The sequence below is a fragment of the Ictalurus punctatus genome, chromosome 21 (assembly GCF_001660625.3).
Source record: "Ictalurus punctatus breed USDA103 chromosome 21, Coco_2.0, whole genome shotgun sequence".
Taxonomy (NCBI): domain Eukaryota; kingdom Metazoa; phylum Chordata; class Actinopteri; order Siluriformes; family Ictaluridae; genus Ictalurus; species Ictalurus punctatus.
In genome coordinates this window covers 405,030-426,263 of record NC_030436.2, presented here as the reverse complement: position 1 = coordinate 426,263, position 21,234 = coordinate 405,030, and the positions used below count along the sequence as shown (strand labels likewise).

Genomic DNA, 21,234 nt, shown 5'->3' with positions numbered 1-21,234 from the left:
GACTTCCGTTAATAGAAGCATTAAAGTCAATGGGTATTCAAATGTGTCTATTAAGAATCTTCTAAACAATTCCTCAAAAGTGTACAAAGCTCTCTTAAATTATCTTAAGAGAACAAATTTGTCTCTAGAATGTACGACGGCGTTTTACTGCCAAGTGAAAACAATTACGAGAATAAAGTCGTAGCATTGTTAGATTAAAGTCGTAATGTTTTGCGAATTAAGTCAAAATTACGAGAATAGACTCGTAGTAATACGAGAATAAAGTCGTAATTTTGACGTGAATGTGTTTGAAATGATGTCGTGTACAAGCAGGTCTGCGCCAGTGAATTTAGTTTAGTTTAACGGTGGACCACCGCAATCAATTTGGATTGGACATTCGGTGCATATTCGAGATTCGCTCGTCTATTTCTCAGGAAATATAAAAATGACAAAATGTGCATCTCCTTGCTCTGGAATGGACAGAAAATAAAGTATAACTGAATTTAATACACATTTTGTCCTTTTTGTATATTTATTTATTGGGAAATTGAAGAGTGAATCTCGAATCTGCGAATGTCCACTATAAAACTAACTTTACTGTGGTGTAATATTGAGATTATTCTCACAATATTACGACTTTAATCTCGTAATCTTAATTTATTTATATTTTTTACGTGGGACTAAAACGCCGTCGTAAGAAGGATATAGTCGGTCAGGTGTATTTATTTATTTATTTATTTTGGGGGGGTCTCCCTTTTTTGCCTTCACATTGATGCTCCACACTCCGAACCAGTAGGTGGCGGAAATGCACCAAAAGCTGGTTTGCCAACCGGCGTAAAACAAGAAGAAGAAGAGGAATAGGAAGGGGGGAAAATGTTTAATTCTTGTTATTCATACTCCCATGCCTACGTATAAAGAATAGCTGAACAGGTTTTAAGATTACAACCAAATTAAAGCTAGAAGACGACCGTCTGTTGAAGAGTGTTTTAATCGAATAAGACGAACTGCGTAAATCCGTAGCTAACTTGCGCCGATGGTGAGTGTGCTAACCAGAGCTAACAGGACAAGTTCTACAAAAAAACACAAGTAAACTTCGGCGTGAATTAGTGTATAGTTTTGAGTCATTGCCTTGTTGTATAATGAGAAGTCATTTTGGCGTTTGTTCATAACTGACTAGATGATTTGTCTTGTCAGTTTGATTGTCAGCTAGCCGAGTGTAACTCGGATATTTTAGCTAATATAACCAGCCCTGATAATTAACAGGAGTGTAAATAAAATGGATTAATTATTATGCAGTTTCTAATTATTTAGCAGAAACATTAAGTCTCAGCACCAAATGAAATATTTTATACACTCTCTCCTCAGGAGGAATGCTCCAGGCAGGGTGGCTATCATTGTGGTGTCATTTGCGTCTCAGTGATTTTACATGTAAAAATCTGTATAAGGAAATGATAACAGACGTTTAAACACCGCGTCTTTAACAGCAGTCTACATCGCTGCTTTTCCTCCCAGTGAATGAAAGCTCTGTATGGACGTTTTCAGCCTGACACAGTCCTCAGCCAATGAGGCGTTTTTCTGTTTGCTTAATTATGTGCAGAGTGTAAATATCATACATTTTGTGTATACTATTTAGCACCCTAAATAAGCTGACGGCTTTGCTTTTGAAAACTTAGTTAAGGCACAGCAAGAAAGAAATGAATGATCTTGTTTTTGTAATGGACTAGCTCACTAATAATCACCACATGTTTGTTTCACTACCTTAAGGAAAGTGAGATTTCTGATATGGACCAAGTGCCAGCAGTGGACAACAGCAGTGTGGAAGATGAGAAACCACCTCTGTACTGCATCTGCCGGAAACCAGACATCAACTGTTTCATGATGTGAGATCAATGTGCAGTTTTCTTTAGTGCCGTTTGCAGCCTGTGTATAGGGGCATCTCAAAAAAATTAGAATATCGTGGAAAAGTACTCTTTTTTTTTTTTTCTTTTTTTTTTTTCTTCCTGTAATTTAATTCAAAAAGTGGAACTTTCATGTAATCTAGATTCATTACATATAAAGTGAAACATTTTAAGCCTTTTTCTGTTTTAATCTTGATGGTTATGGCTTACATCTCATGGAAATAAAAAAAAAAATCCAGTATCCCACAATATGAGAATAAAGCATTTATAATCAGAAATGTCGTATTCCTAGGGTCAGCCCACTCCTGAACCAGAGACAATGTCAGAAGCGTCTTACCTGGGCTAAGGAGAAAAAGAACTGGACCGTTGATCATGGTCCAAAGTACTCTTTTCAGATGATAGTAAATGTTGCATTTCCTTTGGAAATCAAGGTTCCAGAGTCTGGAGGAAGAGTGGAGAGGAACGGAATCCAAGCTGCTTGAAGTCCAGTGTGAAGTTTCCACAGTCAGTGATGATTTGGGTTGCCATGTCATTTGCTGGTGTTGGTCCAGTGTGTTTTCTCAAGTCGAGAGTCGATGCAGCGTCTACCAGGAGATTTTAGAGAGCTTCATGCTTCCATCTGCTGACGAGCTTTATGGAGATGCTGATTTCCTTTTCCAGCAGGACTCTGCACGTGTCCACAGTGCCAAAACTTCTAGTAACCGGTTTACTGACCATGGTGTTACTGTGCTTGATTGTCCAGCCGACTCGCCTGACCCGAACCCCATAGAGAATCTACGAGAGACACCAGACCAACAATACAGACGAGCTGAAGACCGCTGTCAGAGCAGCCTGGGCTTCCAGAACACCTCAGTAGTGCCTCAGGCTGATTACATCAATGACACGCCGCAGTGATGCAGTAATTTGGGCAAAATAGCTCCGACCAAGGATTGAGTGCATAAATATTATGCACTCTTTTTATTGTAACATTTTGAGATACTGGATTTTTGATTTCCATGAGCTGTGAACCATAATCAAGATTAAAACAAAAAAAGGCTTGAAATATTTCACATTGTGTGATGAATCTAGAATACATGAAAGTTCCACTTTTTGAAATAAATTATGGGGAAAAATGCCCTTTTTTATGAGATGCACCTGTATGTGTATTTTGTCTTTTTCACTAGTTTACTCGGTCTTGTGTCCACAGTGGCTGTGATAACTGTAACGAGTGGTTCCATGGACATTGCATAAACATGACTGAGAAAATGGCAAAGGGTATCAGAGAGTGGTATTGCCAGCAGTGTCAGGGTAAGTAGCCCATCCTCTTCTGTTCAGTCAAAAGGATCACAACATAGTCATTTGCAAGATGTTTGCTACATTTTAGAATGGCTGGAGAAACTCCACATAAAGCTGAGATGAGGTTCTTTTCTGACCCTTCTAATTGTGAGGGGCTCTAACAATAATTGTCTTGTGTGTTCATGCCAAGACACTCCAAAACTGACTTGGATGTATGTAATTCAAATATTGTGTTCTGTCATACAACCATCTCTCTCTCTCGAACCTTCTCACCTCGTGTACATGTACACGCTGGCAGGCAATGGGTTCCCTGGCTGTACCATGCGTTGATCTCTGCAGCGTTGTGTGGATTCCCTAATATATGCCACTGGGGCATATAAGTCGGGTTATCCTTCTTCACCCCTCATTTTCTCTGCTGCAATGTGTTCTCTGTCAGGGTTTTTTTTTTTTTTTTTGTTCCTGTTGAGAGTTTTCCCCAATGATATGGGATTTGTGTTTTAGCCAAAAGTTGTCAAAAAACCACGACATTAAACCCTAGCCTTGATAGCGTCCGAGTGTGAGGAAATTCAGTATGCCACAGTGCAGCGATTTTATCAAAAACTTTAACGCTTCAAACCCAATAAACTCAATTTAGTGAGCGTTTTGTTATTTGTTTTATAATTTAGGAACAATTTATCGCCCAGGAGAGAGAGAGAGAGAGAGAGAGAGAGAGAGAGAGAGAGACATAATTTAAAACAAAAGTACTTCCCCTTCAAAAACATCATCAGGTTAGTTTTATGATCAAGTATAAGAGAGTAATCCATTTCTTAATACACAGTCAGGTCCATGAGTATTATAAATGACACAGTTTTCATAATTTTGCCTCTGTACACCACCACACTACATGCAAGAGCAGACAAAAAATGCAAGTCCTCCTTGTATTGCGAGATTGTATGCAAGGAGGACTTGCATTTTTTTTGCGAGCTCTCATGGATATTTTTATGTCCGCTTTCCTGTAAACACAACACGCTTGCATTGTGGCTCTCTCGTGAACGCATGTCGGAGATCTGAAGTCAAGATATTTTGTGAATAAAGGCTTTTTTGTTTTTCTTGCACACAGAAAGCATTCATATTGCTTCATAAAATTGGTATTAAACCACTGGAGTCACATGGATTACTTTTACGATGCCTTTATGAATGTTTTGGAGCTTGAAAGTTTTGGTCACTTGGACTAGAAACAGAGGGACAGAAATCACCCAGGTTTGATTAAAATGTCTTTATTTGTGTTCCAAAGATGATCGAAAGTCTTGTGGGTTTGGAACGACATGGGGTGTGTAATTGATAACAGAATTTTAATTTTTGGGTGAACTAGCCCTTTAATTTATTATTATTATTTGCCATAAGAGTACCTTCATTTTCACAGGCTGAAAAGTAATTGGACAGTTGACTGATAAGCAGTTTCATGGCCAGTGTATCCTCATTATTTCATGACAAATTAAGGAGATAAATGGTCTGGACTTGATTCCAAGCTGTTCATGGGAACTCTCTATATGCGTTCAGAGAGGTGGTGATGCAAGAGAAGGAGGCCATCATTAGGCTGAAAAAATAAAACAGACCTAGCTTTACTTTCTGCTCAGATTCAGTCAAATGATGCAATACTGATGGGAAGGTGCTTCACAGAACAGACGGATAACACAAAACATAACTCGTAAGCAACCCAAGGGCTTCTTAAGGCAAAGAAATGAAATGTTCTTAAATGTCTAGAGACCTCAACCCAGTTGTGCATACGTTTCACATTCTGAAGACTAAACTGAAGGCAGAAATTCAACATTTGATGTCCATGGATTCCAGATTTTAGCAGTCATTGACTGCAAAGGATTTGCAACCAAGTATTAAAAACAATCCTAATATATATGATTGTTAGTTTGTCCAATTACTTTTCAGCCTGTGAAAATGGAGGGAATCTTAAAAATAAATGTCTCTCTAATTCCTAAGTGGTTGATACAATATTTTTGTTAAACCCCTTGAATTAACGCTGAAAGTCTACCCTTCAATTACATCTTGATTGCTTAATTTCAAATCCACTATAGTGATGGTCAATGGCAAAATCGCAATTGTCTAAATATGCATAGACCTGACTGTAAATAAATATAATATAAAGTGTTTCACGGCTGTATGTGCCTCTCTGTGAGCAAGTCTATTAGTTAAACCCCTAGTGCTGGACTCTTCTACAGCCTCGCCTTACAAGCCTATTCATTATGCTTACCTGAAATGCATGCCCCTAAAACCTGCTTTTTTGCTAGCAATCACTGTATTATATTATATATGCCTTGCCTTGTATGTGTTGGTGGCTCTGAAATGACCCAGTTGTATAAACCAATCGCTTGACCTTGCAGCTTTCCACAAAGGCAAACCTTCAGAGTGTTTTGTTGTGCCCATTGGCTGCTCTGAGGTGCTACTTACACCAAATGGCAACTGTGCACCACTCTATGAGGAGGGGTTTATCATCATAAGCATTATAGACCTGCTGCTGTGGGAACTCTCCTGCTACCTGGATGGCACTGTGTGCATTCTCCAGGTTCTAATGGTTAATATCACCCCTCCCAGTGCCGGTCCATACCTCCATGAGTGTTGCAGTCACGTCCAACACCGGTCAAGCTTTTCTCATACTGTGGCATTTTATACAATATGGTGCTCATGTGATACTCATTGTCCCAGTATGTTGAATGGGTGAAATGGAAGGCTAGTTATGTGTATTAGAAAACCACTAGGGTTCGTTGTCATTCCGCACCTGCTCGGTAAGAAGGTCCTAGTGAAAGATGGCTATATGACTGCAGTATTTCTTGCAAATACTATGTCATATGAAACTTCTTAATTTTCCACAGTCCATGGGGATTATCCATTGTTAATAGAACTACATTCATAATTAGGGTTTCTTTATCTGACAGAAATGGATCCCTCTCTTGAATTAAAATACCGGTCAAAAAAATCATGTGAGAGAGAGATGGAACCAGAGAGAGTTCAGAAACGATCCAGTGTGCCAGACTTCAAACTGGATAAGCGCCGTGGATCTAAAGTGAGTAGTTACAGCTTTTTCCTGAATTTTTTTTTCTTTTTAAACTACACATCCTTGTTCTTGTGACCTGTCTATTATTGAAGTAGTGTTGTCAAAAATATAGATTTTTTTTTTTCTTCATTGCATATCAATTCAGAATATTTGAAACGGTTTCAATACTCATTTTCTGCAGTATCGAAACACTGATACCAGCTGTGCTTTCTCACTCTCTTTTCTCGCTGACAGCGAGTTGAGACACCGCAGTGCCGAAATGGCCTTGCCTCCTCTCATTTACTCACAGTGCTGTCTTCTCATCTCACATATCTCATTCGCATTGGTTGAATAGCATTTTGTTATGGCCTTAGAAAGATGGCAAGTGCAGAGTTGCTGCCCATTTTGGTGGATAAAGAAAACAGCAGAAGTGTTATCTGAAAATATTTCGGATTTGAGGCAAATTAACACTAAAAGGCGAAGGACACAGGCCAATATGCAAGCGATGCTACAGAGCAGTACTAACAAAAGTTGCCAACACCACTAATTTAACAAAGCACCTGGAGGACTGACACAGTTGGAAACAGCTCCCATTTCACCATCAATGAAGGAAAAAACAAGATGGCCCAGTAAACTGTCGTTGATAAGTGTCTTGTCCCGTTGTAAATCCCAAAGCTAAGCTAGTTGCAAAGAGTAGCACTACCTCAGGAAGTTTTCATTAATGTAAAAATATACATTGTCATGTTATAGCCTTGTATACACTGGGGGAAATAAGAATTGTATGCATCAACATTTTTTTTTTTTTTTCAGTAAATATATTTCCAATGAGGTTATTCACATGAAATTTTCACCAGATATTAACTGAAGAAATCCACAAATATAAAGAATTCACAACATTAAAGACCGTAAATAAAGTTATGTGTAATACAGAGGAATGACACGGGAAAAAAGTATTGAACACACTAACTGAAATGTATTTAATACTTAGTGGAGAAGCCTTTGTTTGTAATGACGCTTCAAGACACTTCCTGTATGAAGAGATGAATGGTCGCAGTATTCAGGTGTGATTTTGGTCCATTCTTCTAAACATATTGTCTTTAAATCTTGTTCAGTTGGATTCGAGTCAGGTGATTGACTGGGCCATTCTAACACCTTGATTTTTCTCTCTGAAACCAATTGAGAGTTTCCTTTGCTGTATGTTTTGGATCGTTGTCCTGCTGGAAGTCCACCCACGTCTCATCTTCATCATACTGGTGGATGCAGCAGATTCTTCTAAAGAATCTCCCGGTAAAGGACTCCATTCATCGTTCCTTCAGTTATATGAAGTCTGCCAGTACCATGTGATGAAAAACAGCCCACACCATGATGCTTCACCTCCACACTTCACTGTTGGTGTAGTGTTTTTAGGGAGATGTGCAGTGACATTTCTTCTCCAAACATGGTGTGTAGTATCACAGCCAAAAAGTTACATTTTGCTCTCGTCTGACCAGACTACACTCTCCCAGTATCTCATAGGCTTGTCCAGATGAGTCGTAGCAAACTTTAAACGAGCTTCAACATGCCTTTTCTTTAGTAATGGAGTCTTGCGGGGTGAGTGTGCGCAGTGGAGTGCACTGCCTATTGCTTTCTCTGTGACGATGGTACCTGCTGCCTCCAAGTGTTTCTGGAGCTCTTTCCGAGTGGTCCTTGGCTCTTGGGCTACTCTTCTGACTATTCTTCTGACTCCCTGGTCAGAAATCTTGTGAGGAGCTCCTGTGCGTGGCCGGTTGATGACGGAGTGATGTTGCTTCCACTTGTGGATAATGGCTCCAATGGTGTTTACTGGAGGATTCTGAAGTTTTGAAATACGTCCATATCTGATTCCATCAATATGTTTCACAACAATAAGGTTGTGAAGGTCTTGGGAGAGCTCTTTGCTTTTACCCATCATGAGATGTTTCTTGTGTGACACCTTGGTAATGAAAAGCCTTTTTATAGACCATCAATTTACTCACCCAGCTGATATTCATTTGCACACATAGGGGTATAATTACTTACGGATTTCAGCTGGTTCCTTGCCTTGGAGAACTGATTTTCTTAGTGTGTTCAATACTTTTTTTTCCTGTCATTCCACTTTATTACACATAACTTTATTTATGGACTTTAATGTTGTGAATTCATTATATTTGCGGATTAGTTAAGTTAATACTGATGCCTGGTGAAAATTTCATGTGAATAACCTCACTGGAAATATATTTATTGAAAAAAATGTTGATGCGTCCAATACTCATTTCCCCCACTGTATATTTCTTTGAATAAAAACCTACAATGTTATGCCCTTAATGTTGTGGCAGTTTCTCCCTTGGTATTGAATATCGATTATTTTCAAAGGTATTGTATTGAAGTTAGATATTCCAGTATTGTGACACTATATTGAAGTTTTTCTGGCATATACTGACATTCATTTTTAAAATACCTGTTAAATACCCATGCTGTGTATTATTTATAATTATATAAATAACAGTAGAAAGTTTTTGTTACAGGTGAAACGTTCTGCACGCATGTGTGGTGAGTGTGAACCCTGCAGACGTACTGAAGACTGTGCACAGTGTGACTTCTGCAAGGACATGAAAAAATTTGGGGGCCCAAATAAAATCCGGCAAAAATGTCGACTGCGGCAGTGTGTAGTTCGTGCAAGGGTAATTGTGTAAATTGTTATGAGTAAGTTGATTGTGGTGTTGTACGATGTGAAGCACCTCGAGTACCTGGCACAGAGCCCACCCAGATCAAAGCCAATTTTGCTCCCATGGTTCTCGGACACAGACCTTTTTGGGCACCTTCAGGATTCGAACTTGCTCTGTCCCAGTGCTGGGGAGCCCCTCAATAAGATGAAACTAGGGTATTTTTTATCTTGTCATGTTGATCCAAAAATAAAGGTCAACTGGATGTGCTCAGCATTTTTATACATACCGCTCAGCATGGTAGGAAGATGTTATTACTTGTATAATGTAGCACATCTGTGTTGAAGCATCTGCAATTCCACTCATTTATTCAGGATTTTTCTTTAATTTGTCACCTGGCTGTAGGTAATGTGAGCTTGATGACCACAGAAAAAACAGCAGGAGTGCTTTATAAAAGTGGTGCTTCACATCAGTTACCATGTTTGTACTTGTATGTCTTAAATCCTGTGTTTCTTTAAATGTAATGTCTTAAGAAAATGCTGCGTGTTCGAGATGAGGAGTTTTTCTTGCATGAGAGGACAGAAAATAGGATGCACAGAGACGGACAATATTCAGATGATTATAATGAAGATGAGATGGAGCTGTACTCACGATACAAGGACCAGAATATGGTAATACAATGGCAAAATTCAAGTTATTCTGAGTCAGTGATTAAACCAAGCATTTTTTTTTTTTAACAACACAGTGGTGCATTATGTAACCGTTTTTAGCTTGCTGCTTTTGTCACTCTTGTGTAGCCTTGGGGCAGTGATGAAGAAGGTCCAGTTTACAGCCCTGCCCAGTGCAAGAAAGCTATAAAAGTCAAGCATGTTAAGCGTCGAGAGAAGAAACTTGACAAAAAGGTACAAAAAAACAAGTGTTGTGATACTGAACATGCATGTGTTATAACTTTTATTCTTGGTCATTGTCTTCAGTGCATTGGTGTTGTCCCTTTTCAGAAGGAGTCACGCAGGCATAAGCAAAAACAGAAGCATAAAGACCGTATCAGGCACAGTGACAGAAGTGATGGTCGTTACACCGGAGACTTGCACCAGTGCTTGGGCCCTAGCTGTGTTGAAGTGGCACGTCCTAACTCAAAATATTGCTCGGAAGACTGTGGCATGAAGCTAGCAACCAAGTGGGTCCTGTCCCCATTTTTTACTTATGCATGTTTAAATTCAAGTCTTTTAAAGACACCCTTCATCGCCTCTAAATGTACCTTCCTCGCCTCTAAATGTACCTTCCTCATAACTGCAAAATAAATTTGCTGTGCTTGCTGGTTTGGCAGCCGGATCTACGAGATTCTTCCACAGCGTATCCAGCAATGGCAGCAGAGTCCGTGCATCGCTGAGGAGCAGGGCAGGAAGCAACTGGAACGAATTCGTAGGGAACAGCAGGCAGCTCGCATGCGCCTTGCTGAAATGGAGTGCCGTTTTCATGAGCTGGAGGGGATCATTGCTAAAGCCAAGCAGCAAGTGGTTCAGCAGGATGAGGAGGTGGGAAGTCACTGGCCCAGTGGCCCTGCACAAGCATTTCTTTGGTTAAGAAAGCATTAGGAATGGTGCTTGTATTCTGTGTCCCTCTGCAGGTGAATGAAACAGAAAGCGAGGACACGGATCTCCAGATCTTTTGTGTATCTTGCAGTCACCCCATTAACCCTAAGGTGGCAATGAGACACATGGAGAGGTGTTATGCTAAGGTGAATATAGAGGTTTTCAATCTGCTCAGATGTTCTTCACCTCAGCCTTCTGTTTCTGTAGCTCTCCAGTTAATGAGTCTCAGACACCGTAACTTGTGTTACTCAAATGTTAAAAGCATGCTAGATGTTTTACAACTTTTTTTTGCTTCACATGGGCAGTACGAAAGCCAGACATCCTTTGGTTCTATATTCCCAACACGAATAGAAGGGTAAGAACAATTATTTAAGCATTAATAATGTATTTTAAAGAAATACACTAGAACGGAATGTCTTTACAAATATTCTGTCTATTGTGTTACCAGGGCAACAAGACTCTTCTGTGATGTGTATAATCCTCAGAGTAAAACCTACTGCAAGAGGCTTCAGGTTTTGTGTCCAGAACATTCCAGAGACCCCAAGGTGAAAACCTAGTCCCGTAATCTAGAGTAATTGTTTTTGTGTACCTGTCTGTCTGTGACCAGAGGAAGGGATTGTAACCATTAGCAATAAGCCTTCGCTCTTACGCAGCACTCTGATGCTCCTAAAACAGGAAGCGCCTGCCTCACTTGCAAAAATAAGCACAGCAAGCGCAATTTTGTTTTCTAAAATGTCACTTTGTGCTGTAGGGTGTCAGAATCAGAAATGTGTTCATACATACAGTTGTAATCAAAATTATTCAAAAAATTTTAAATTAATCAAAATGACACCCATTGCAAATCAGGTTTATTGTCAGAATTTACAAATCAAACAAAAGCAATTAAAATAGCTCAACACAACGAATGCTTCAAGTGGTTTCCCCAAATTTAACTGAAAATACAACTTATAATGACTTCTCCAGTTTCAAAATTATTCACCCCTTCATGGCAAGCATCTATTAAGTACTTAATAGACTACTATTAACAGCAACTTTTTGCTGTTATGACCTGCTGCAAATGAGATGCATAGCCAGACACCAGCTTCTGGTAGCGTTCCTGAGGAATCTTCTCCCGTTCCTCATGAGCAATGGCCTCCAGTTCAGTAATATTCTTGGGTTTGCATGGTGCAACCGCCTTCTTCAAATCCCACCAGAGATTTTCTATGGGGTTCAAGTCAGGTGACTGTGATGGCCCTGTAGAATCTTCCAGGATTTCTTCTGCAGCCAAGCCTTGGTGTAATTTGAGGTATGCTGGGATCATTGTCCTGTTGGAAGGTCCGATGATGCCCAAGCTTCAGCTTCCTCACAGACGGCGTGACGTTTTCTCCTAGGATTTCCTGGTACTTCAATGAATCCATCTGACCTTCCACACGCTGCAGGTTTCCAGTGCCAGAGGATGCAAAGCAGCCCCAGAGCATCACCGAGCCGCCACCATGCTCGACTGTGGACAGTGTTCTTTCTTCATTCTTCTTCCTCCAGACATACTGCTGATCCATCGTGCCGAAAAGTTCCAGTTTTGTTTCATCGCTCCACAGAACAGAATCCCAAAACTTCTGTGGATTATTTATATGATTTTGAGCGACTTTTTTTGTGCTTTCGGGTCTGTAGTGGTGAACGTCTTGGAGTTCTGGCACGGAAACCTTCTGTGTTTAGTACGCACCTTACTGTGCTCACTGAAACCTCAGTGTCTGTTACACCAAGTCTTGCTGCAGGTCTTTTGCAGTCACTTTTTTTTCACAACCTGCCTTCTCAGAAATCTGCTTGCAGCCGTTGATGGCTTCATTTTTCTGCCCCGTGCAGGTAGTGTAACCACTGTTCCCTCAACTTTGAACTTGTGAACTATGCTTCCAACGGTGTCTCTAGGTGCATTCAGTGCCTTTGCTATCTTTTTGTATCCTGTTCCTTGTTTGTGAAGGGCGATGATCTCTTCTCTTAACGTTTTGGATTCTGTTCTATTGGGAATTCTATTCAGGGGTTGAATAATGTTGAGACTGAAAATGCAACTTATAATAAATTCTAATTATAAGTTGCATTTTCAGTTGTATTTGGGGAAACCACTTGAAGCATTCATTTTGTTGAACTATTTAAATTGCTTTTTTCATTGCAAACAGTTGAAAGTCTGTCAATTTTGACAAACCTCATTTTCAACTCTATATTCGTTTTCTTGCGTAGTATTGGCTTGGAAAGGTATCTGATTCAATAGAAAATGGTTGAAGGAAGAATATCCCGTTAGCATTGTGCTAATCAAAATGCTGTGCAAATCACATCCTTTTGTTTATAAACAATTTTTCTACACCACAGAACAAGAAGTTCTGGATATTTGAGTGTGCAGGTAGCACTTCGAACCACAGGACTGTGAACCAGATTTTAAAGCAGAGTTACTAGGTCTTCTTCCAAGAATATGATAAACAGCTGTTTTGTCTGTATTTAGTACAAAACACAGAGAAGAGAAGCACCATGCCTGGGGAAAAAAGGAGCTGAACTGAGATAGAAGAGACATTTGTCCGCTAACACATGCTATTGTTGTGAACTTCATTTATTTGGCTCAGTGTAATTTTGAAAGTTCTACAGTTGCTCTCTGCTTGCCTCCTGTTGCTCTATTCTCTGGCACAGGATTTATTGTGTATATTTTTCGCTTGAACATGTATGGTTGGATGTCACAGTGTAACTAGAGATGCACCGAAAATTATTTCGGTTGCCGAACATTCGGTGCATCCCTAGTTACATTGTGACATCCACCAATAAGTGAAAAGGTTCAAATAAATTTGAACGAACGATGACGTGTTTGATGACACGACCAAATAGACTAGCCACCAGAGTGAGATGCGCGAATGTCACAATGAGGAGAGATGAGGGGGCACGCGCATGCATGAGCTACATGCACGAGTGCACAGCGAGCACGTGCTCTTCGGGTGTTGACAACCGTGACACTGTTTACTGTGGACACGTGCGTTTGTTTTGTTTCTGTTCTGTCTCCTCCCTGTTTTGTCATTGGTTGTTTTTCGGGGGTGTGGCTTTATTGTTTTCAGCTGCCAGTGCTTAGTGCTGATTATATTCGTGATATATATAGCTCACGTCCCTGTACACCTCGTATTGTCACGTCGCGAGACGTAAGGGAGTAGAGCACGGAAGTAGGTGCAGGTAAAGACGTATTTATTTAAGAGCAGGCAGACAAATTCAAATCGAATCCAAAAAGCGTAGTCAAAACAGGGTCGGGCGAGCGGCAAACAGGCATAAACGGGGCAAAGCAGGAATCAAAGTCGCGGTCACAGAAAACAGGGTCAAAACACAAAAACAAGTACTAGTACTATAGACTGGGAGTGGAAAAACCAGCGGGGACTAAATGAACTAATCTATAGTTTAAACTAACTAAATCTATCAAGGAACAGAACATTAACAATGTATCTAACTATACTATATCTACTATAATACTCCGCGAGGTGTACAGGGACGCGAGCGGTATATATCCCCAATATAATACCTCAAAAGATATGGGCTGAAAGATGACCACATAAAAATATTTTTATTTTACTCATTTATTTATTTTGTTATATTGTGCCTTGTTGGTAGGCTATGCCTGCTGGAATGAAGAAAAATGTTCAGTGTTAAATCAATATTTTGAAATTGTAGTTTTTGTAATTGACTTTTTTCTTTGAAAAGCAAGACAAAATAGTAAAAAGCACATTTTGACTATTTAATTTATGCAATGTTGAAAAAAATGCTGTTTTATAATATTCGGCTTCGGCCAAGAATTTTCATTTTGGTGCATCGCTAAATGTAACAGTAACTCAAAATAAAAAAATCCTTATCCTTTGAGTCATTTCTGTTGCTCCATCACAATAATTTACTTACAAAGCAAAGGCATTGCTTATTAGCAGTAGGCCAATAGCTATTTGGCTTCCCTGAACATACCTTTTGTCTAGTGAATACAGCCTTCACTCCTTCTCTCCCCATTTTCCTCCGACCCAAATATCCACCATAACCATTGTAGTTTTTCAAATTTTGTGTCCACTTCCAAGATACGCAATTAGGAGGGGGTGTCTCCAGTATTCAAACTAGGAAATCTTGCTACAGTGCCAGCTGCACCATTGCTGTAAGACGCAAGATTGGATGTTTACAAAATATATATCAGTGGTTAAATTCTGGATATTGGCTGGAATGTCCCCCAAAAAAACAAGCCTTGCATCATTTCCTTGTTTTCTGTCTCTCTTGCAGGTGCCAGTGGATGAAGTGTGTGGATGTCCTCTAGTGCGTAATGTATTTGAGCCAACAGGAGAGTACTGCAGAATGTCTAAGCGCAAATGCAACAGACACTACTGCTGGGAGAAACTCAGACGAGCAGAAGTAGACCTAGAGCGTGTTCGAGTGGTGGGTCAAATGTTACACCTACTTGATTATACTCTGCCTGTGCATGTATTAAATAACCTGTGTATTGCTTTCAAAAATAGCACCATTTTCTCTTTTTAATGTGTCTGTGTGTCTTTTAACAGTGGTACAAGTTGGATGAGCTATTTGAACAGGAGCGTAACGTAAGAACAGCGATGACTAACAGGGCAGGGCTGCTGGCCCTCATGTTGCACCAAACCATTCAGCATGATCCTCTGACCACTGATTTACGCAGCAGCAAAGACAGATAGTGATGCACCCTGTTATATTTCCTCTCTATCCACTGTCTTGTAATTAATGGAGTTTATTTTGTGGTGTTTATTAATATCATGTGGATGGAACTGACCATACTAAAAGCATTTTCTACAAGTTGTAGATCTCATTTATCCTTTGTGTCTGGTGCTCCATTTATATTTATTATGCAAAGTGTAACTATACTATGGCAAACTCAGACCAAAAATAAATTGGCGCTTTGAGAAATAGTGCGTTTCAAATGGTGTCATTTTGAGGTTACTTCTTTTGGATAGCTGTTGTGACGGCAGGCCTCCACACCACATGCACAATCCACTGTGCACTCCTCACACGACTGCTGCCTGGGTGCTGAAAGAACAGTGGCAACTCACCACCACTTTTGTGGACTGCGGGAAAGCACATGGACACAGGGCAGGGTGGAGGAATACAGCATGGCTGATGGCTGATAATGAATGCAGCTCCTCACCCTCCTGGAGAAGATGGGAGAGTTTAAAAGACCACTGCAGCCTTAGTGGGGGTGAGCAGTTTCTGTCTCCCAGACCACACTGATCCCTCTTCTGCTTTTTGTTACAGATACCAATAACAGCAATGCCCACCTCCTGTGACACACCAAGAGAGCTCCTCATTGGCACCCACAGGAAAGCCATAGAAATCTCACCAGCACCGCACCCACTGCCATGCACTTCCCTAGTCCTCCCAACACAGCCCACAGGCCCTGGAAACAGTACCTCAAGCACCTTTTCCAATCCCATCCTCCCATTTCAGCCTCACTTTAAGAAATAAACACCTTCTTTTACACCAGTCCAGTCTCTGCCTGTGTCTGTGTTCTGCCTACCAGTGCTGCAAGTTGCTACAATGCAGTGGTGCATGAAAGTTTGTGAACCATTTTGAATTTTCTATATTTTTACATAAATATGGCCTAAAACATCAGCAGATTTTCACACAAGTCTATAAAAGTAGACAAAGAGAACCCAGTAATGTTATAGATACTATATATTATACAAAAATATTATACTTGGTCATTTGTTTATTGAGGAAAATGATCCAATGTTACATATCTGAGTGGCAAAAGTATGTGAACTTCTATGATTAACAGTTAATTTGAAGGTGAACTTGGAGTGGTGTTTTCAATCAATGGGATGATAATCAGGTGTGAGTGAGCACCCTGTCTTATTTAAAGAACAGGGATCTATCAAAGTATCATATTCACATGTTTGTGGAAGTGTATCATGGCATTAGCAAAGGAGATTTCTGAGGACCTCAGAAAAAGAAATGTTGCACAACAGGTTTCGAAAAGGTTACAAAACCATCTCTAAACAGTTTGGACTCCACCAATCCAGAGTTAGACAGACTGTGTACAAATGGAGGAAACTTAACACTATTGTTACCCTCCTCAGGAGTGGAGACCACCAACGATCACTCCAAGAACAAGACGTGTAATAGTCTGCAAGGTCACAAAGGAACCCAGGGTAACTTCTAGGCACCTAAAATCACTCTCACATTTGCTAATGTTAATGTTCAGAAATCCACCATCAGGAGAACACTGAACAACAATGGTGTTGGCAGGGTTGCAAGAAAAAATCCACTGTTGTCCAAAAAGGACATTGCTGCCAATCTGTAGTTGATAAAGATCACAATGGACAAGCCAGAAGGCTATTGGAAACAGTTTTGTGGATAGATGAAATGAAAATAGAATTTTTGGTTTAAATGAGAAGCGTTATGTTTGAAGAAAGGAAAACACTGCATTCCAGCATAAGAACTGTATCCCATCTGTGAAACATGATGGTGGTAGTGTCATAGTTTGGGCCTGTTTCTGCTGCATCTGGGGAAAAACTTCCTCCAAGCCGATGTGCAGAACTGATCGACAGTTACCGGAAACATTTAGTTGCAGTTATTGCTGTACAAGGGGTCACACAGTATACTGAATGTAAAGGTTCACATACTTTTGCCACTCACAGATATGTATATGCAGATATATATATATATATATATATATATATATATATATATATATATATATATATATATATGCAGAAATATAGAAAATTCTATAAAATTCACAAACATCCAAGCACCACTGTGTGTATGTATAGTATATATGCTTTGTGTGTGTGTGTGTGTGTGTGTGTGTTGTTATTTCTTTATTTCTTTTCTTATTATCATTTTATTTTATATCATATTTATTATTGATAACCACTATGGTTGCTGTCCAAAACTGAAGTTCTGTTTAAATTAAAATTTAAAATAAAATAAACAAACTTTGTAGTTCAAACCAAATTTAAATAAGGATTGACAAGATATCTGCTGGATTTTCTGCACAGTAGTAGACAGCCACATGGAGTCACGATGTGAGGTCAAAGTCTCCATGTTGTGGACATACTCACCAGGTAACATCGACTCACCTGTCTTTTATTCCAGCAGTCTTTTATTGCACCATTTTGGCTCCTTTATAACTGGCTCCTAAATGTTTCGAGCATAACATAAAACAATTACTTAATGTATACACAAAGGAACCAATAAGTAATAGAGAAAAACATACAAAATCCATTTCTGTTATCTTTAATCTGGTTATTACTAGTTTTCTTCAGATAGCAGGCACATTTTCATGATTGGACAGTCTATGATGCTTATTTTTGTCTGAAGTTTAACTGATTGGGCCAAACCATTTGAAACTGCCTTTGTCTCCAATACTCTTGAAAGTGGCCATGGCCATAGTTAAGAAACACCTTTCAACAAGTCAAGAGATCACAAAACTCCGGAAATTCAAGGATTGACAAAATTGAAGTCAAAAAGAACCACAAACAAGTAGCAACTAAAGGCAACTAAAGGCAGCTGCAGTAAAGGCCTGGCAAATCATCTCAAGGGAGGAAACTCAGCATTTGGTGATGTCCATGGATTTGAAGAATTACAATCGATACTATTAATCAATTAAATTATTAACATCCCTAGTTTAACCATTAACCAACTATTGACATAATTTTGCAAATAAAACCAGAAAAATTTGTCCTAGAGTGGATTTTAAAATTTAAATACAAATGAAAAAAAAATGTGTATCTTTATACAAACAAAATGATTTTTTAAAATGAATAAAACTAAGAAATAGTAACACAACAATCTGTAAATTTATGTTATGCCTAAGGTAATGAAAACAGGAATAGCACTAATACTGATAATAGTAATAATAATAGTTGCAGAAACACATAACATCAAAGCCCGTGGCTGTATTGCTGACAATTTGCAAGATGCTTAGTGGTTAAAGAGAGAGAAAAAATGTTTTTAAAACAACCTAACACAAAACATTAACTACCAGAGTTGCGTCAGTCTTCTGCTGGACATCTAATTTTAAGATCCACTATGTACATTTTGGCCCTCTAGTGGTTGAAGCATAAAACTGTGTTAGAATTTTTTAGGGGGTTGCGCTTCTTCATAAGGGCTCATGTGCAGATGAACCTGATGGTTTGGGGGTCAGAAATCATACAATTATCAGGAGGGGTGCATTGAGAACGTTTTACTTAGTTATGAGGAAGAGGATTTGAAATGGTCATAAATGCCATAAATTCTTGTCAATAAGTTATAATTTGTAGCAACATACAATATTTTAATACTGTCAAAGAAACAAAATAGTCATTAAAACACGTTTACCAAAGATAAAAAGAAGTTTGCTCACTCACATGTTACCTGCATGAGTTCATCCAGCCATCTCCTGACTCTAGCACATGGAGAGCTTAACACATTGTGGTGTTTGTCTTTCTGTGGTGTCTGTAATTCCTGAAATATTAACTCCTTAAATACTCTATATATATGAAGCTGATTTATACTAACAAGGTCCATTAATGAACTTGTATGTAGAAATGCGCTTGACGTGTGTTCTGAAACTGGTTCTTTCTCAGACTCACTGGCACTGGATTACAACATTGAAAACATCAGACCCTGTAGGATTTAAAAAGGCACTTATTCTTTTTTATTCTATTTACAAAGAAAAATAATCTAAGTGGGATATCTCCACTGATTCACTAAAAGCAGAATATATATAATAACAGTATTAAGGTATATCTTTTTGTGGAATATGTCATTTGCTTAGAGTTTTGTACAGTACTTTATGTGGACCTAATACAATAACGGGTTCTTAGCTTATTACATTATTTAAAAAGTTTATGACATGATTACATTCATTTTGAAATTATACCTAATATTGTGTAGGTCCCAAGACAGCTCTGAGCCATCACGGCATGGACTTTACAAGTCATCTGAAGGTTTCCTGTAGCATCTGGCACCGAGATCCTTTAAGTCCTGTAAGTTATAAGGTAGGGCATCCATGGATCAGACTTCTTTTTTCCAGCACATCCCACAGATGCTCGATTGGATTGGATTCTTGGGTATTTGGAGGCCAATGTCAGGACCCCAGAGCATCACAATTCCTCCACCTTCTTCCAGTTCTGATGTTCACATGCCCATTGTAGGTACTTTCAGGTGTCAGCATGGGCACTCTGACTGGTCTGTGGCTGCAATGCCCAGTGTTCTGAGACCTTTCTATCATGGCCAGCATTAAAAGATTAGTTCACTCAAATGAAACTTTGTTGTTAATCTAGTCAATGTCAGGACATTTTGGTTAGCTTGAGGGTGAATAAACACCACACACAGAAGCAGAGCAGAAGCAGTGCATGTCTGTTTTTGCTGCGCTGAATTAAAGTGCCAGTACACTTTTTAAAAAAGATATTATGAAGACAAGTTGACCCAAAAAATGTAGGTATTACACAGTGTCATGGAATGGGGTTGGAGACAGATGCAAATGCAATTAAAGCTTTTATTTAAAAACGACAAGCAGACAAATCCAAAACGTAGGGCAATATCACGGTTGCAAAAGAGGTGAGGGGTGAGGTGATCAGAAAACAACATAAACTAGGCATGGACAAAAATCGAGAAACGTGAGGACAAAACAGGATCAAAACCATGAAAGGCGGAACCAGGATCAAGCTGTCATGCTTCAGACAGTTCATGTGCAGGGAGGGGAAATCCGTGCCAGAGTCCCCCCCCCACCCCCCACCCCCCACCCACCAGAGCATACAGGTGGAATGCAGGTGGTGAGTCGGCAACAGGCTTGTCAGGGTCAGATGGCTGGGCCGGGACATATTCGCCATAATTATTAGGCAGGAACCAGGCTTGGGAAGTTGTGTCATCAGCCTCAAGCATGAGCCGAAATTGTTGGGCCGTCTTGTCAGCCTCTGGCTGGAACATCGCTTGGTGGGCCATCTTGTCAGCCTCTGGCTGGAACATAGCTTGGTGGGGCGTCTCGCCGGCCTCTGGCTGGAACTTGGCTTGCTGGGGCGTCCCGTCTGCCTCTGGCTGCAACATGGTATTGTATATAAAATATACATGAAATAAACATGAGGGAGACCTAGTATGAGTAATATGTAATCTTATTGAGAATTCACTGGGCTGGTGGACTGTATGAACAGATGTTCACCTAAGACACAACACACAGATAAGCAAGGAGCAGGGGGATAACAATACATGTATTTGATTAAGTGCGGCAGGTCTCAGAGTGTAGGTGGATTACGTCTGCACACAGGCAGAAGGTCAACTAACAGACACACACACACAGAAATTAATTTGTTTCGTATTCTGTTTCATGAAAGACTATTATAGGGTAATGTACATGCAAGCACTATAAACAAAAAAGAAATGTAGAACAAACATATAATTTACTCATAATGTAGAGATGGTGTGTTTGAACGTGTCCTTTCTCAACGAAAATCCAGTCACAGTGACACAGACACGGTCAAGGTATTTTTAAAGAGTGAAACAAGACAAAATATATTTTGGAGCCGGAACTGCACCTGCGTGATAAGGGTCGCTCAACAGTGCCAATTGATGTACGTAATGGTGTTCCGGGACAGCTATTGATGTCGGGACAGCTATTGATGTCTGGGTCATCCTGACCCTAAGAAAACTGTATAAATAGAAGAGCTTCAGCTCTGGTTTTTAAGATCATCCTTGGGACGTCTCAACTGTGTGATCTCATGCAACAATAAATTTGGATCCTTGCCTCTCCTCACTCACGGGCCCAGAGTCTTACTTTTGTCCTTCAACTGGTTAATGTATGTGAGTATCTGTTTCTATGTTAAATA

The 21,234-nt window shown here is 39.6% G+C and overlaps 1 protein-coding gene across 2 annotated transcripts; it reads left to right on the top strand.

The window, feature by feature from the left end:
• Positions 1–794: 794 nt before the first annotated feature.
• cxxc1b (CXXC finger protein 1b) lies at positions 795–15,334 on the top strand. Of its 2 annotated transcripts, none has more exons than XM_017450673.3 (14): positions 795–1,015; positions 1,744–1,859; positions 3,064–3,164; positions 6,080–6,207; positions 8,700–8,855; positions 9,371–9,508; positions 9,635–9,739; positions 9,839–10,014; positions 10,165–10,372; positions 10,465–10,575; positions 10,735–10,784; positions 10,878–10,974; positions 14,684–14,836; positions 14,959–15,334. In XM_017450673.3, exons 1-14 carry the CDS (start codon positions 1,013–1,015, stop codon positions 15,103–15,105), a joined length of 1,689 nt encoding a protein of 562 aa, XP_017306162.1. In that variant the 5' UTR covers positions 795–1,012; the 3' UTR covers positions 15,106–15,334. The 2 variants fall into 2 exon arrangements, with proteins under 2 accessions (XP_017306162.1, XP_017306161.1); XM_017450672.3 differs by having other exon boundaries at positions 796–1,015; positions 9,836–10,014.
• The last annotated feature ends 5,900 nt before the right edge of the window (positions 15,335–21,234 follow it).

Coding starts and splice junctions, on each gene's coding strand:
- cxxc1b (XM_017450672.3), top strand. Junction 1,860..3,063: donor GACATCAACTGTTTCATGAT/GTGAGATCAATG, acceptor TTGTGTCCACAG/TGGCTGTGATAACTGTAACG. Junction 9,509..9,634: donor GATACAAGGACCAGAATATG/GTAATACAATGG, acceptor ACTCTTGTGTAG/CCTTGGGGCAGTGATGAAGA.